Source organism: Delphinus delphis, chromosome 1, assembly GCF_949987515.2.
Source record: "Delphinus delphis chromosome 1, mDelDel1.2, whole genome shotgun sequence".
In the NCBI taxonomy this organism is placed as follows: Eukaryota; Metazoa; Chordata; class Mammalia; order Artiodactyla; family Delphinidae; genus Delphinus; species Delphinus delphis.
The window spans coordinates 39,531,756-39,547,750 of NC_082683.1; the positions used below are offsets into that span (position 1 = coordinate 39,531,756).

At 34.5% G+C, this 15,995-nt stretch overlaps 1 protein-coding gene across 1 annotated transcript in view; it reads right to left on the reverse strand.

Annotated features, from left to right (window-relative positions):
* The window catches only part of SPATA6 (spermatogenesis associated 6), a 152,778-nt gene that overhangs the window by 71,867 nt on the left and 64,916 nt on the right, over positions 1 to 15,995 (reverse strand). The window contains exons 8-9 of the mRNA XM_060004971.1: positions 12,082 to 12,169; positions 5,624 to 5,664 (exon numbers count right to left, since the gene is read on the reverse strand). Of these exons, the coding sequence (XP_059860954.1) occupies positions 5,624 to 5,664; positions 12,082 to 12,169 (129 nt within the window). The remainder of the gene's footprint in view (positions 1 to 5,623; positions 5,665 to 12,081; positions 12,170 to 15,995) is intronic.

Here is a 15,995-nt window from a genome sequence, read left to right on the forward strand (position 1 = left end):
CCCTTCCAATGCTCTCTGCTTTCAAAGTTTTCCTGCCTATTTTTGCCTAGTTCCTGAAATTTAAAAAAAAAAAAAAATGCCTGGAGATATTCTTATTGAAATTTTGTTAATTTTTGAATTACTCTACATAGAAGAATATCTTTATGATATTGACACTTTCTCTAGGAGAACATCGTATATCTTTTCCATTTGTCAAGTCTACTTTTCTGTCAACATTAATCCTAAATATCTGTGTAATATCTCCACTGCAATCGACCTCCATTATCACCCCAATCCAATCCATCATCATTTCTCACATTGACTATTCAATAGCCTACTAACTTGTATATTACTATCCATTCTTTTCCTAGTCCATACTACAATCAAGAGTAATATTCGCAAGGTACAAATCCAACTGTATCATCTTGTTGTTTAAAATAATTTCATTTGCTTCCCATTGTACCTAGGATAACTATCAAAATTCCTAACATGGCGAAAAAGATGTGATCCCTACCTACTACTCCAGCCTCAATTTATATCATGCACCTACCCATGTCTTTCACTCCTAGCAACACTGGTCTTTTAGTTGCCTAGCCACTGAACCTTTATAAATGCTACTTCCCCTTTTCCCTTGCACATGTCCTTCCCTCCTTTTCACACAGTAAATTCTTATTCACTTTCAGCTCAAGAGCAATCCCCAGTCCTCAAGATCCTTTTTCCATTCTCCTTCACCAGATCAAATCCTCCTAATAGATAACTAGTCCAAGCTAGCATGCATGTCCCCCATGACATTTATCACAGTTCCAAGTATATATTGATTTTTGTGATTTTATTATTACCTATCTCCCTCATCATCATGAAATATCCATGAATTCAGGCAGAGATAGTTTCTAGTTTTGCTAATTTTTTATTTCTAACATAATAGAGTTTCAGTCATATCATCTTTCCTAATGGTAAGAGAGAAGTTGGGAGTGGAGAGGGACAAGGCATTCTAGATGTGACAGAGAAATGATTAGCTTTCCATCACAATTCATCTTTCCCTCCTCCAGAGCAGAATTACTGCTGAGAAGCAATCCTTGCATCCAGGTGTGGCCATCTGATTAGTTCTTGGCAAACAGAGTGTAGGTAAAAATGTTATGTGTCAATTCCAGGCCAAGGTTTTTAAGAAAGAGATATGCCTCTTCAGGTTCTCCTTCATTTTCCACCATGTGAAGAGGACAGCAAAGCTCTAGAGTAAGGCGAAGGCACAGAATGGGGTCACTGCACGGAAAAATAGTACGCAGATTAGAGGCACCCTAAATTAACTATTATGTGAATAAAAACTAAATTTCTATTATATTAACCTTCTGAAGTTTGTAGGTTTATTTCTAGAGCAAATAGCATTACCCCAAACAATTCAGAAATCAGTATCTTACTGTACTGGTCTTAACATAGACCTAAATATGCATTGGCCTGTAAGTCAGGAGCAGGAAGCAAGGGAATAGATACTTGAGGATTGAAAATTTAAGATCCAATAATGCAGTAGCAAAATAAAACTGTGGCCTGCAACAGCTGGGAAGATAGACCACATAACTTTCAAGCTTATTTTCTCTAAAATAGCTGTAAAGGGCAAGAGATGTAGTGTGTGTTGGCTTTTACTTATACTGAGCAAGGGATTTCAAGAATGACGAGCTCAGGAGAGATTGGTTTGAGAGCAGAAATGAAAGATTTTAGTAATCGAGGGCCTCTCAGGGCCAGGAAAAGTGAGTGCCAACTGTGTGTGGACACAAAATGTAGAAGGTTAAGCCAGAAAAAGGCTTTGAGCTTTGAACAAAGGGCCATTAAAACTTTTAAACAGAGAAACGAAATCCTAAGACAAAAATCAGATTGAGGAGGTTACTTCCCATCTGAGCCTACTTCAAAGGCCCTCAAGGTAAGTGCCATTAAAAGGCATAAGAACTAAAGAAATAAATCAGACTTCAGAATTGTATTTAGAGGGAAGAAAACAACTTTGTGTGTATTTACTGAAACATTAAACTGACTGCAAGCAAATAAATGAGAAGTTGATACTTGCTTAAGTCTATATTGCCTAAGAAATCAAGAACCTGGCCTTTAAGAGCCTAAGTCTATAAAACAGCTCTCAGGCCCCAAAACTTTTAACCGCAGGAAGTGGGCTAGAAAACTATGCAGTCCCAAGAGATCAAATCCTCCAAACCCATTTCAGAGAGGATAACTCACTGCCATGTGGGGTAATAAATGGACATGGAAAAACCAGCTGCAGGGTAGAGTCAGGGCCCATGGAGAGTTAAGGTCTAAGAAAGGACATTCCTCTACTATCAGGGCAGCGGGGCACCCGCCTGTTAGGTTCACAAAGCTTGCCCAGGAGCATTTATCATTGCTGTAGACTAGTAACTGCTCTTCATTCTCTATTTCTCCCTTTTGCAAATAAGAACACCATTTTTTTCCAGTTAACCTATCCCTGCTCTAACAAAACATACCAGAAATGAGGTTCAGGTAGAGTGAGAAGGTAAGGGAGGGGAGAAGTAACTTGTCTTGGTTCACAGGTCACTGGATCACAGGGAGTCTATCTGGATCTGGCTTATCCAACACTCAAAGATCCTGAACTTCAAGCTAGATTCAAGTGGAACTTGAATGATGGAACTTCAAGTGATTTTCCTGGAAGAGGACAAACGCATGCTCTGTGTGAGGGAAGAAGGGGATATTTGGTGGCAGATAGGCAGACTGTGACAGATATGGTCAGTGATCTACTAAAATCTATGAGCCCTCTTCAGTGGAAAACAGCCGCCTAACTAGGATCTCTATTTGCTAGCCACCTTGCTCATCTTGCTTCTAGATGGGACTAGTTCTTGTCAATGGAATATAAGAAGTGACTTAATTCACTTCCAGGCTTTTTTTTTTTAATTAACTAATTAATTTTTGGCTGCACTGGGTCATTCATTTGAATGCCTAGCAATGAAAGGACAAAGAAACAGGGAACAATAAAGATATAGGGAGGCAGGTTGAGAGGTGTGTTCTTTTTCTGAGAACTTTGTATTTATAGAACAGCTGATTATAATGCATCCAGGGTGAAGAGAGGTGACTTTGGCCAAAAGAACAGCTAATGACCAAGTAACTAGAAATCTTAAAGAAGGAGGCGGCAGATATAATAGGTATGAAGAAGTAGGAAAAATAGAAAATAAATATGTTAAATAGCCATTATCCCTCAATATACGCCCTCCACTCAAGCCAGACCAGTAGTTTGCCCCCTGCCTCCAGGACAATGTACTTATTCTAAACTCCAAGGCTTTTTCATGTGGTTTTCCTCCTAAGACATTCTTCTCCCTCTTCCCTTGCCTCTGCAGAATATATTTCTCAATAGAACTCAGGCCAAGTTCCACTTTTCTAAAAAATTTTTGCAAGCACTCCTAGTTTCATAACTCTTCTCCTTGTAGAAATCCTATAGTGTTCCACTACCAGTTACTATATGCCTGTAAGAAAATAGCCCTTTATTTTTTTCATAGAAAAGATAGCACTGTTCAATGCTGCATATGTATTTCTGTGAAAATCTACCTCTTCAATACAGAAATAATCCTGTGAGCTCACTTACCATGCACAGCTTTACAAAGGTAGTATGAATGATCAACTTCTACTCTAACTCTAAAAGTGAAGAATACAGAGGTGAGGGTGGGTGGATATTAAAGATGAATAGAAGTGAAGTTCTTTTAAAGAATTCATTTAGAAAAGAGGATTCTAAATATATCACCTACCTCTAAATGGACCAGTCAATGTAGAATTGGATTATAGTTACCTTAGAATAAAGATTAGTGTCCTATATACTTTATACTTTTCTCCCCATTCTATACTCTTGTATATTTGGTTTACTTGTTTTCTCTTCATAATCCACTCACACAACACATATTTTAGGAATCCACACCGTACATCAGACAATATCTAGCAATTGTCAATAAGCAAGATCAATAAGATGCTTGCCATTCTGGAACTTACAGATTAGTAAAAAAAAAACAAGGATGCAAATAAAGAAGAAAATAAATAAAACTTGTGAAACATGACTTGAAGATAGGCTTGTCCCTTAGGTATTACAACTAAGGTAACTTAGTTACCTTAGGTATTACTTAGGTATAACTTAGTTACCCTTAGGTATTACAACTAAGGTAACTTCCCTGGGCCCCATGCAAGACAACAAACATTATGCTTCTTGATGCGTGTGTGTGCCTGCGCATGCATGCACATATATATTACACAGATCAGTACCCATGTATGTGTTTGAATAAGTTCCACATAATAGGGTAGGTCTGCACCAGGGGAATTATGCCAGGCCCACACTCCTCTAGGGACAGCCTTAAGCAAGGGCACAACCCTATACAAATGCTATACAAGGAATGGTTCTATTCAAGTGCTATATCCACGTCTATACTAGTAGTTCTCAAATACCAATCCTTGGATAGATAGCAAAAGAGTTGCATAAGAATCACCTGGAAACTTGTTTAAAATAAAAATTTCTAGTCTACGGTCTCAACAATTTTAACTTAGTAGGCCTGGAATAAACTTTTATAAAGTTCCACCTTGATGATTCTGACTCTCTGGTAGATCTGGCCCCTTAGTCACATGGTGCCTTGGCTTGTTCCATATTTCTTTTATCACAATCAAAGCATGGCAAAGAGCTATGCTGTTCAGTGCCAGTAAGCATGGGATAAACTGTTTTCAAGTAAATAAACAAAGGTATTATAAGGAAAGCTATGTTTTTTGTTTTGTTTTGTTTTCCCAACTGTGATGCCTCTTCTTATTAAGAAGCTTACACTTAGGGACAGAAAAGAAAAACTCTGGGGCAGTACTTCTCAAAATGTAGAACATGAACTACTAGTGGTATAGCAAATAACTTAGTATGGTACCCAAAATGAATTTAGATGATACACAAGATTATTTTATATAGTACATGGACATACACTAAAAGGGTACTGAATCCCAAAAGAAAAAATATATTTTCTTTTCAATTCTCTTTCAATCAGAAATCTTCAGTTAGCTATTGGTATGTCTCCTATACCTGTCTATCATTGCTTATCTCATTTTAAGAAAATGAGAACATGTCTCAGAGTCTTTGGAAAACAATAGTTTTCTAGCCAGAATTTAGTAACGTTGTTTTGTTTTTGCTGTATTTTTAAGGCTATCATCCATTTAAAGTATATGATACTGATTTTTCATTTACACTGGTGAAATAAATAAAAACAAGGTGAATTTTTAAAAGACAGCATAAATTACATGCAGGTATTGTAAAAATTATGAGGATGCTCTACGAATGACTGAAATTTAGAAATACTACTGTGTGAGGTATCACTAAAAGTAGCAACCAATTTCTTTCTGTCTCTGTCTCTCTCTCTCAGACACACACACGCACATATACACATACACAAACAAGTAATGACCAATCAAAAGTCACAAAACATTTGTAGTAAGACACTCAATGAAAAGTCTATCCTACCACCTGACAACATACACAAAATAATGACATTCCATAATATGACAATTATTGTTTGTAAATTTCTTGACTAAATGAATATGATAATATCTGACCATACATATAAGAAATTTACTAATGCTCTAATCTGAAAGCCAGGACAATTATTGTTCTGCAATTTATACTACATACCTTATAATCCTTGGGTCGGTAGCAGCGAAGATGAGAATGATCTAAAAAAGGATGTACAAAAGAAACTATAAATATTTCCTATCAAAAAGAAGAAATTTGTTTTCATCTTTGATTTTTCCTACAATCACTCTGTTTCTACGATTATACTTCATACAGCAGTTTTCAGAAATATCTTAAAAATCCTTCAATAATGTTACAAAGATGATAAGCAACAACTTAAAATCTGTATCAGTTCTTCAGCAATTAAGTGATTTCAAATCATAGTTTCATTAGAGTAGGAGATATCTGATACAGGCCAGATTAATTTTTAGTTGATAAACCAATTTGTCTACATGAAATAGATAATTTTTAGTTGACAAACCAGTTTATGATGAAATATAATTTGAATATATAGATTTGACAGATACTGCCAAACTACATGTGTTCCTAATCTTGGAGTCCATGCTTGAATTAAGTAAGCGTAATGGAAACAGGACCAGCTTTAGAGGGCGGGAGCATACTGTCCTGTAGTGTACAGATCTTGCTGACAAATAGATGTGCATTACAGTTCAGGCTCCAGCACTTCCAATATGGCCCTGGGCACATTATCTAATCTTTCTAAGTCTCAGATTCCTCACTTTTCTAATGCAGGGGTCCCCAAGCCCCAGACCACAGGAACCAGGCCGCACAGCAGGAGGGGCGAGCAGCAGGTGAGTGAGCAAAGCTTCATCTGCCACTCCCTACTGCTCCCCATTACTGCCTGAACCATCCCCCTTCCCCACCCCACCACCACCCCCACAGTGGAAAAACTGTCTTCCACGAAACCAGTCCCTGATGCCAAAAAGGTTGGGGACCACTGGTCTAATGTACCTCTTTCGTAATATTGTTTTAAAGATTACATTAGATATTACATGTAAGGCAATACAATAAATGTTAACTATTATTACTAACAGCATTATCAACATCATTACTATTGAATACTAAGTCAAACAAGGCCAGGTTCAACTTCCACTACTTATCATACATGTTAGTTTGGTCCAGTTATACAATTAATCTGTTTTTCATTCCTCATTTTAAGAGTATGAAGACAATGCTTACCTTACCTCAGAGAGTTATAGTGATGATTAAATTATACAATTTATAAAGGTACCTAGCATAGCATCTACAACAGTGGACTATAAAGCTATTCCCAATCTCTCCCTAAGCCAAAGACCACTACATTGTAGATGCAGATTTGGGGTTTTACTCATTACTTGAAGGAGTCAAGTTTTAAGTATTATAATCTCTGTTATATTGATAGATAAGAAAATCAGAACCATAATTTGCAATTCTACTTCTTTGCTAATACATTCCAGTCAAAAACATTCTAACAGTCTATATTTTACCTTCCCAAACCACCTTGTACAGAAAAAAAAATGCTATACGGATAGAGACCCAGGATAGTCTATATTTAGTCAATTAGCTTTCATTTATAGCACAAGATGCTTGTTCTCCAAGTGTCCTGAGCCATTATAGAGGGCAGCTGAAACATTAATGTCTTTCACACAAGGTCAACTTCACCATTTAATTCAGTAAGGTCCAACTTACTTCAACTGCTTTTCAAAATTCAAAATAAAACTAACTCCCAACCTAACTCCTCTTCTGTAAAGTCTAATGTACAACGTGGCCACAAGTAGCAGAAGAAATAAAAGAATGATAAGGACACACTGAGTCTAATTCTCCAAACATGCTAACTTTGAAAATTAAGGTAATAGTTTCTATACATAATATATATTCTTTTTGGTAGCTAATGTAATATTCAAAATATCAATATATTAAAACACAGGAATGTCTTCTGCTCTCCACAAATCATTTATAAACATCCTAATTCAGACAAATTTATATAATTTTCTTTCACTTTTATAAATTAAGCTATTACTTTGATCTGACGTTTCCTAATGTTCACATTTAATCACCTTTACCAACAATTAGGTACTTAACTATATTCTAAATGCAGGAGATAGAGGAGATAAAAGTCACAGCCCATGGTCAGGAAGTGCTTATAATTTACTTTAGTTAAGTTATACGAAATTGAATAACAGCAGCATAAAAGAACAGGCTAAATCAGAATGGTATAGGCAATTAATGCTATTAAAAAGTCATATCAGAGATAGATCTCTCAAAGTTGAAGGCCATGAGGAAAAACTTCCTAAAGGAGGAAAAAGTTGAGCTGGGCCTTAATGAATGGGTCACACTTAAGAAAAGTATGAAGAAAAAGAGCTAATTTAGATTGTGTGTGTGTGTGTGTGTGTGTGTGTGTGCGCGCACGCGTGCACGCACGCACGTGCATGCACGACCTTGAACAACTTACACTACTTCCTTAAATCTCAGATTTCTTCATCTGTAAAATGAAGATAAATAATAGCATCTAAAATTCTTGAGGTTACTGTGAGTAATTAATCAATGAAATATTAAGCATTTAGAATAGTGACTAGCAGAAAACACAATATTAGTTATTATTTGATTCTCCAATAATCTCATGAAATCAGTGTTACAAACTGAATATTTGTGTCCTCCCAAAATTCATATGTTGAAGCCCTACCTCTCAAAGTGATGGTATTTGGAAATGAGACCCTTAGGTGGTAATTACGGTTAGATGAGGTCATGAGGGTGGGGCTTCATAATGGAAAGAGTGCCCTTATAAGAAGAGACAGTCAGATCTTGCACTTGAGCTCTGGTGTGCTCACTCATTCACTCATGCTCTCTCTCCCCTTTTATTCTAAAAATAGATATTAGTGATTTCACAACTGTGCAAATTTATTAAAAATTATTTAATTGTAAACTTATAACAAGTGAATTTTATGATATATAAATTATACCTCAATAAGGCTGTTAAAAATGTTTTATAAATAATAGAGAATTAAAGAAACTAAAAAAGGAGTTCCTAAAAATGACACTCTGTAAAACAAGGAGGCACACAAACAAATGAGATATTTTGCTGATAAGTATATACATGATGACTACATGCATTTTATTCAGAAAAGAATAAAATATTACCATTTATTGCTGTCTACTCAAGATATGACCTATTAGGATTTGGGATGTTATTTCCAATTTATTTGACATAAAAATAATAACCATCTAACAAAGGGACTAGTGGAAGCTCATAAAAGATTACAGTCTTGTGTAGAATTGAAACTCACAACAGAATCTTCAAATGAAGAGAATAAGAGACATTTCCTCCAAGGGGGAGACAGAGTCTAGTATCTTTCCTAAATCCTAAGCAAAATTGAAAAAGGCCAAGATGTTGCTCTTGATTTCCTCTTTAAAATGCACAAATGATTGGATAAAGCTTCCATATATTCTTGAGGTGTAAGAGATACTGAGTTTCTTCAAAAAGACTGCACAAATTACAATCAGAATTATATATCAAGGAAATTCCAGACAGAGAAAATTTGAAAATTTTATTTAAAAAAATACACCTAAATGAAAGTAGGAAAAGTGGTAGGAGAGTGGTGGAAAAGAAAGGAAGTTGGGGTTAGAAGACCTGGGTTCTACACTGTACACGGCTATTCTGTAGCTCTCCAACATATCACGTAACCTCTCTAAGCCTCTGTCACTCTTCCTGATCAAATATAGCTACATCCATCTTCACATTATTATGAGGACTAAATAAATCAATGTTGGTGAAAATGGTAACCTATAGGAACTTAAGAATTATTAGGCAAGATACTTTGGTAAGAAAATGTTCAAGAAGAATTTTCATTAAAGATAGTCATAAGTGAAAATTCACTATGTGTAAGATAGTCTATCATAAGAAATTCACATATGTATTTAAATAGCTGATAAGAACCCAAAGCACAATTGCTCAACTGCCAACCAGAAAAAAAAAAAAAAGTAGTCCAAAGAACAGGGGCATTAAAATTAGAGAAATGAGAAGGGAAAACTCTTTATAGTAAAAGGCAAATAATAAATGTATAAAGAAAAATGGAACTTAAAAAAATATTTGGTAAACATCACTGTAATAAATTGTTTCGGGCAAGAATCATCAATGTATGCTAAAGGGGTCGAAGTCAAAGAGAATTACATAGTCTCAATCTTCCCATAATTACAAAGGGAAGGAAGAAAATAGCACCTTCATGCTGGAGAAACCGAGCAGACACCATCTTAATCAAGTGAGCAAATTAACATCACCAGTAACAAAGCAACATCACATACATCCTGACATGATGCACTGAGAGTAATACATCACTTCTGTTGTATTCTGGGGGAAAATGAATAAATCTAATCATGAGGAAAAAAAAAATCAAACAAACCCAAATTGAGGGAGATCTATTAAAAAATTGGCCTTTGTTCTTCAAAATTATCACATCATTAAACACAAAGAAAGACTAAGAAACTGACCCATATTAAAGAAAACTAAAGAAAGAGACATGGCAACTGAACCTTATGTATGTTGTGGAATTTCTTTTGCTATAAAGATATTACTAGAACAAGTGGCAAAATATGACTTAGGTTTATAGCTTAGTTAACATTATATCATTAATTTCCTGTTTTGATACTTGCATCACATTAAGAAAACAACTGTATTAGTTTCCTCAGGCTGTCATCTACCATAGACTAGGTGGCTTAAACCACAGACATTTATTTCTCATAGTTTTAGAGGCTGGAAGTCTGAGATGTGGGTGCCAGCACAGCCAGGTTCCAGTGAGAGCTCTCATTCTGGCTTGAGGATGGCTGCCTTTTGGCTGTGTCCTTACATGAGAGAGAGAGAAAGCAAGACTTCTGGTGTCTCTTCTTATAAGGGCACTAATCCCATCATGAGGACCCCACTCCATAAACTCATCTACACCTAATTACCTCCCAAAGGTAATGACCCGTCTCTAGATAACATCACTGGGGGGTTAGAGTTTCAACATATGAACTTTGAGGGACACATATCAGCCCATGGCAATGTCCTTGTCAAGAAAAGTTTATACACAGACACTCATACAGGGAGGAGGCAGGGAGGAGAAAGAGAGAGAGGAAGAGGGAAAAGAAAATATTAATATTTGTGGACTCTGAGTAAAAGGTGTAGGGGAATTCTTTGTACTATCTCAACTTTCTGTAAGTCTGAAATTATGTCAAATTGAAAAAAAAGCACCTCATTATTGACCTCTCTGATTGTACCTCTACACAGGCAGCTGACTGTTTTGATTAGAAGTTACTAGAAACTATAACAGTTCTGCTGGCAAATACATAATAATTGTCAAGGGAAATCAGACATTTAAGTGCATTCTACAAACATCTTCCAAAGAAATGTCTATATTGAAGCTATTTTCAATTTTCTGGTTCTGAAAGCTTATTTACTCTATGTCTATAAATTTAGTACAAGAGGGGAAACATCCCTTGGAGGGGGAAGTCCAAGAGTATAACATCTGTTCCTAATTTCATATAATCTGCTATTCTGAGTATGAAAGACTTATTGATCACCCCATTTATCTCCCAGTTAGTGCTAAAAAAGCAAAATAAATGTGCAAAAACTCTTCATGTTCTCAGATAAGAATGTTTCATATCCCAATTTTTAAAAACAGATTATACACTAGCATTTAGAAACAAAAAGAGACAGAGCTCACTACATGTTGATTGTATTTTTTCACTCTCACTTTTCTATGCCTTTTTTTTTCGTGTGCAGTAAATTAACTTAAAGGCTGCTGGTGGATACTTGGTGAACTGACTAGCTAATGTCTACAGATATTAACGCTTACATATCTCTAATTATAAAATACTACTTAATCTTCTTCATAAAAATCATCTTCATATTGAACTTAAGAAACAACTTATCTAACCATCAGGACCAGGCCTAAAAATGAAAAAAAAATATTATAAACTAAACCTAAAGGACATTATCTTTCCAGAAATATAAAAAATAAGTATTATTTTGACAGCTGATACTTATTAAGTGCTAGAGCATTTTACATGGTAATATTTATCATGTTATCTTCATTCTTCAATAAACTGATTATCAGAGTAAAGTGATTTGTTCAAGAATGCCCAGTTTATAAATAAGTGGTAGAGAAAGTATTCAAATATATGTGTAAATGTATGCCCAAAACCTATAAAACCGAACTCTTTTTACAACGGTGTTTCCCAAAGCCTGTTCCATAAACTAAGTAATATATGTTAAGGAGAGGAAAAGGTTTCATGGTCAAATAAATTTAGAAATTGTTGAGCAAAACAAAAGGTTTTGTTTTGTTTTGTTTTTTACTAAAAGGTATCATAGCCTTTAATATGCTAATATGTGTTTTGAATCTCAAAGATGAAGATGGTTTATAGCAGCACAGAAATTCTACTATTTTTAGAGAGTACCGACATGGGTGTCCCACAAGTTGTAAAAAGTGGCATTATACCATATTTTCCAATACAGCCAAGATTCTGTTTTTATTAATTGATGCCAAGACAAAGACTTGAATGTAGCCAAGAGAACTAAAACAGATGAAGAGAGATAACTTGTAGCTAACCATTGTGCAGCCTGGACCATCCATTTCTTTCACAGTCTCTGCCAGAAGATCCAAATAAAGCATCAGCCCTGGGACTTGGGGGATCAACCTAGAATAAGGAAGATTTCAATGTAAAACGGAGCTTAAATATTTTTTTCAGTCTCATGGAGTCAGAAAATCAATTGAGGTACATAGATCACATTATCATCAAGTTAACATGATACTGCCTATACAGTTCAAGGATGTTCCAAGATCAGAGCTTAGCCGAGTATTTTGCTGTTTGTTTTTAAATAAAATTTAAGTTAAACTCCAGAAATTTTTAATTATATTTTGAATCCACTCTAAAATGAACAGATTTATAGTTGTAATGTCCATTACTTTATTGCCTAGTTTGCTTCCTATTACAAAGTTAAAAACAGGGAAATCTTACTTTGCCACATTTAAGAAACAAGTTTAGCCATTTACTCCTTATCTCCTTAGCATATAGATTTTGAATTTAGTGTCTTTACTTGGCTGTGTTCAGGAGTCAGCATTCTGAGTATAGTAATAAAAGATATTAACAGTTATCCATATTTTCTAACAAAAAAAAAAGTCAGAATGATATAAATCTGTGCAAAAAAGACAGCTCTACTTACCAAAATTAAAAACTTTGTACATAAAAGGACAATATCAAGTAAAAAGGCAACCCATGTAGTAGGAGAAAATATTTGCAAATCATTATCTGAAAAGGCATTAATATCCAGAATATATAAAGAAACATCTAAAACTCAATCTAAAAAACTCAATTAAAAGTTGAGCAAAGGACTTAAGAAGACATTTCTCCAAAAGATATACAAATGACCAATAAGCACATGGAAAATCAATCAACATCACTAATCATAAAGGAAGTACAAATCAAAATTCTAGTTTACCCCCATCAGGATGGCCTTTATCAAAAACCAGAAAGTAACAAGTGTTGACAAGGATATGGAGAAATTGAACCGCTTGTGCACTCTTGGTAGGAATGTAAATTGGTGCAGCCACTATGGAAAACAGCATAGTGGCACCTCAAAAAACTCAAAATAGGATTGTCATACAATCCAGCAATTCCACTCCTGGGTATATACCCAAAAGAACTGAAACCAGGGCCCTGAATAGATATTTCTATACTATTTTCACAGCAGTATTATTCACAACAGCCAAAAGGTAGAAGCAACCTGTGTCCATCAACAGACGAATGAATAAACAAAATATGGTATATACATGTAAAAGATTATGCAGCCATAACAAGGAAGAAAATTCTGACACATGCTGTAACATGAGTTAACCTTGATGACTTTATGCTAAGTGAAACAAGCAATTCACAAACTGACAAATACTGTATATATTAGGTAGCACTTATATGAGGTACCCAAAATAGTCAAATTCATAGAGACAAAAAGTAGAATGGTAGTTGCCAGGGCTGAAGGGAAAGAGGAATGGGGAGTTATTGTTTAACGGGTACAGTTTCAGTTTAGCAAGATGAAAAATGTTCTGGAGATAGACGGTGGTGATGATTATACAACGTGAATGTACTTAATGTGTACACTTTAAAATGCTTAAAATAGTAAGTTTTATATTGTGCATATTTTACCACAATTTTTTAAAATTTAACTTTAAAAAAAGGAATGTGAAAAGACAAGCCACAGAATGAGAAAAAATATTTGCATATCATGTAACTGATAAGGATCTAGAATCCTAAATATATAACAGAAAATTTACAACTGAATTCAACAAAAAGGCAAACAACTCAATTAAAAATGGGCAAAGGACTTGAATAGACATTTCTCCAAAGAAGATATGCAAATGGCAACAAGCACGTGAAAAGATGCTCAGCATCATTAGTCATTAGGGAAATGCAAATCAAAAAACCATAATGAGATACCACTCCACACCCCTCAGGATGGCTACAATAAAAATAAAACAACAAAATGAGAATGTGGTGAGAATGTGGATAAATTGGAACCACCACACATTGCTGGTGGAAACAAAATGGAGGAACCACTGGGGGAAAGTTTGGCAATTCCTCAAGAAGTTAAACATAGAATTACCATATGGCCCAGCAATTCCACTCCTGGGTATTAAAGCAGTTGGGAATTAAAACAGGTATTCAAACGAAAACTTGTGTATGAATGTTCACAGAAGTACTATTCACATAACTAAAAGTTGAAAACCCAAATGTACATCAACAGATTAATGGATAAACAAAATGTACAATGGATTATTCAGTCATAAAAAGAATCAAGTACTGATACATGCTACAACATGGATGAAACTAGAAAACACTGTGATAAATGAAAAAAGACACAAAAAGCCAAACACTGTATGTCCATAGAGATAGTGAGCAGATCAGTGGTTGCCAGGGGCTGGGGAAAGAAATGGGGAGTGAATGCTTAATGAGCATGGGGTTTCCACTTAGGGTGATGAAAAAGTTCTGGAACTAGATAGTGGTGACAGCTGAACCACAATATAAATATACTTGATGTCACTGAATTATACACTTTAAAATGGTTGAAATGGTAAATTTTATGTTATGAGTATTTTACCACAGTAGAAAAAAATCCTATTCTGCATAAATAAAAAAGCAAAGAATGCAGTTTAACTCTTATAGGATGGTTGTGCCAGTTTGGGAGAGTACTAGTTAGATTCTTGAAATGGCTTCTTATTCTTTAAGATTACTTTTTATACAGTGTTTGTAAAACTAGAATGTCTTTCTTAAATGTATTACATTTTGCATATTCATGTATCAAATTAAAATTTTGTTTGGTTACCAATTTTATTAAGTGCTTTTAAAATCATGAATGCCTATGGGGCTGAGAGAGGCATACATTTATACAGGTGGAAAAAATCTAGTCCTATACAATAACGTAAGCAATTTTATAAGCTTAGAAGTATGTATTTCTTTCTGTTCAATGGAAAGCTGAAAGGGAAATCATTTAAATAAAAATGTGAAGATTTATACCAAGCATTATTAAAATTATTCTATTTTGAACAGTGACATGAACATAATAATAAACATTTTAAGAGCAGTTATTTCCCTAAGCAACTTTTATGTGGCTAACGCTCAAAATATTCCTGGTTATCTTCGTACATAGGCATTTTAATTAAAATGCTAATATTTCTTCAGATTAGAATTTAGCATGTCCTTTCTTTTCAATTTAATTTGCAATTATGAGCAAACAGAATTAAAGGCATTCTGAAACTGTCGTCAAACAAGCAAGTAAACACATCTGGATATTGTTCAAACAACAAAAAAATGTGACCAGAACCTATAAACGAGTTCTATAGGAATAAGACAAGTATAATCACAATAATCTCAATAAAATATTATCATTTAAAAGTGTCCATTATATTATAAATTTTCTTTTTTACAATAAAAAATCTATTACTTAGGCTACAATAATAAAGGATTCATAGTCAAAATATGAAAATGGAATGAAATATTGCTTAAGGCACAGCTAAATTTTTTTTTAAAGGTATCACAAAGAAAATCTGAACTTCTAGGTGGCGTATGTTAAAAAAGCTATTCGACCATCACAGGAGCATGTTTACATGTTCGTACTGATATTTACGTTTTAAAATTTGGAAAAAAATGCATTAGAGATAAAGTCAGAAAGTGTTTCGTAGACATCTCAAAAAGTTGTTTTGCTTCTATAAGCACTTAAATCTTCAAGTTTATTATTATATAAAGCAATTTTTATTAATTTGCAAGCTTTTCTTAAAGAAATACTTTTAAGGTAATATAGTTTGATAAAAATTAAAGAAATTATGAAGATTCTGAGAAAGACTTTTATTAAATATTATGATTATAGACCCTTAAAATTAGCCAGAGTCTATTTGACTATATGGACACAAGCTCTAAACTCAAACCATACCAAAACAGGCTTCATATAGAAAGATTAGAAACTATGTTACCC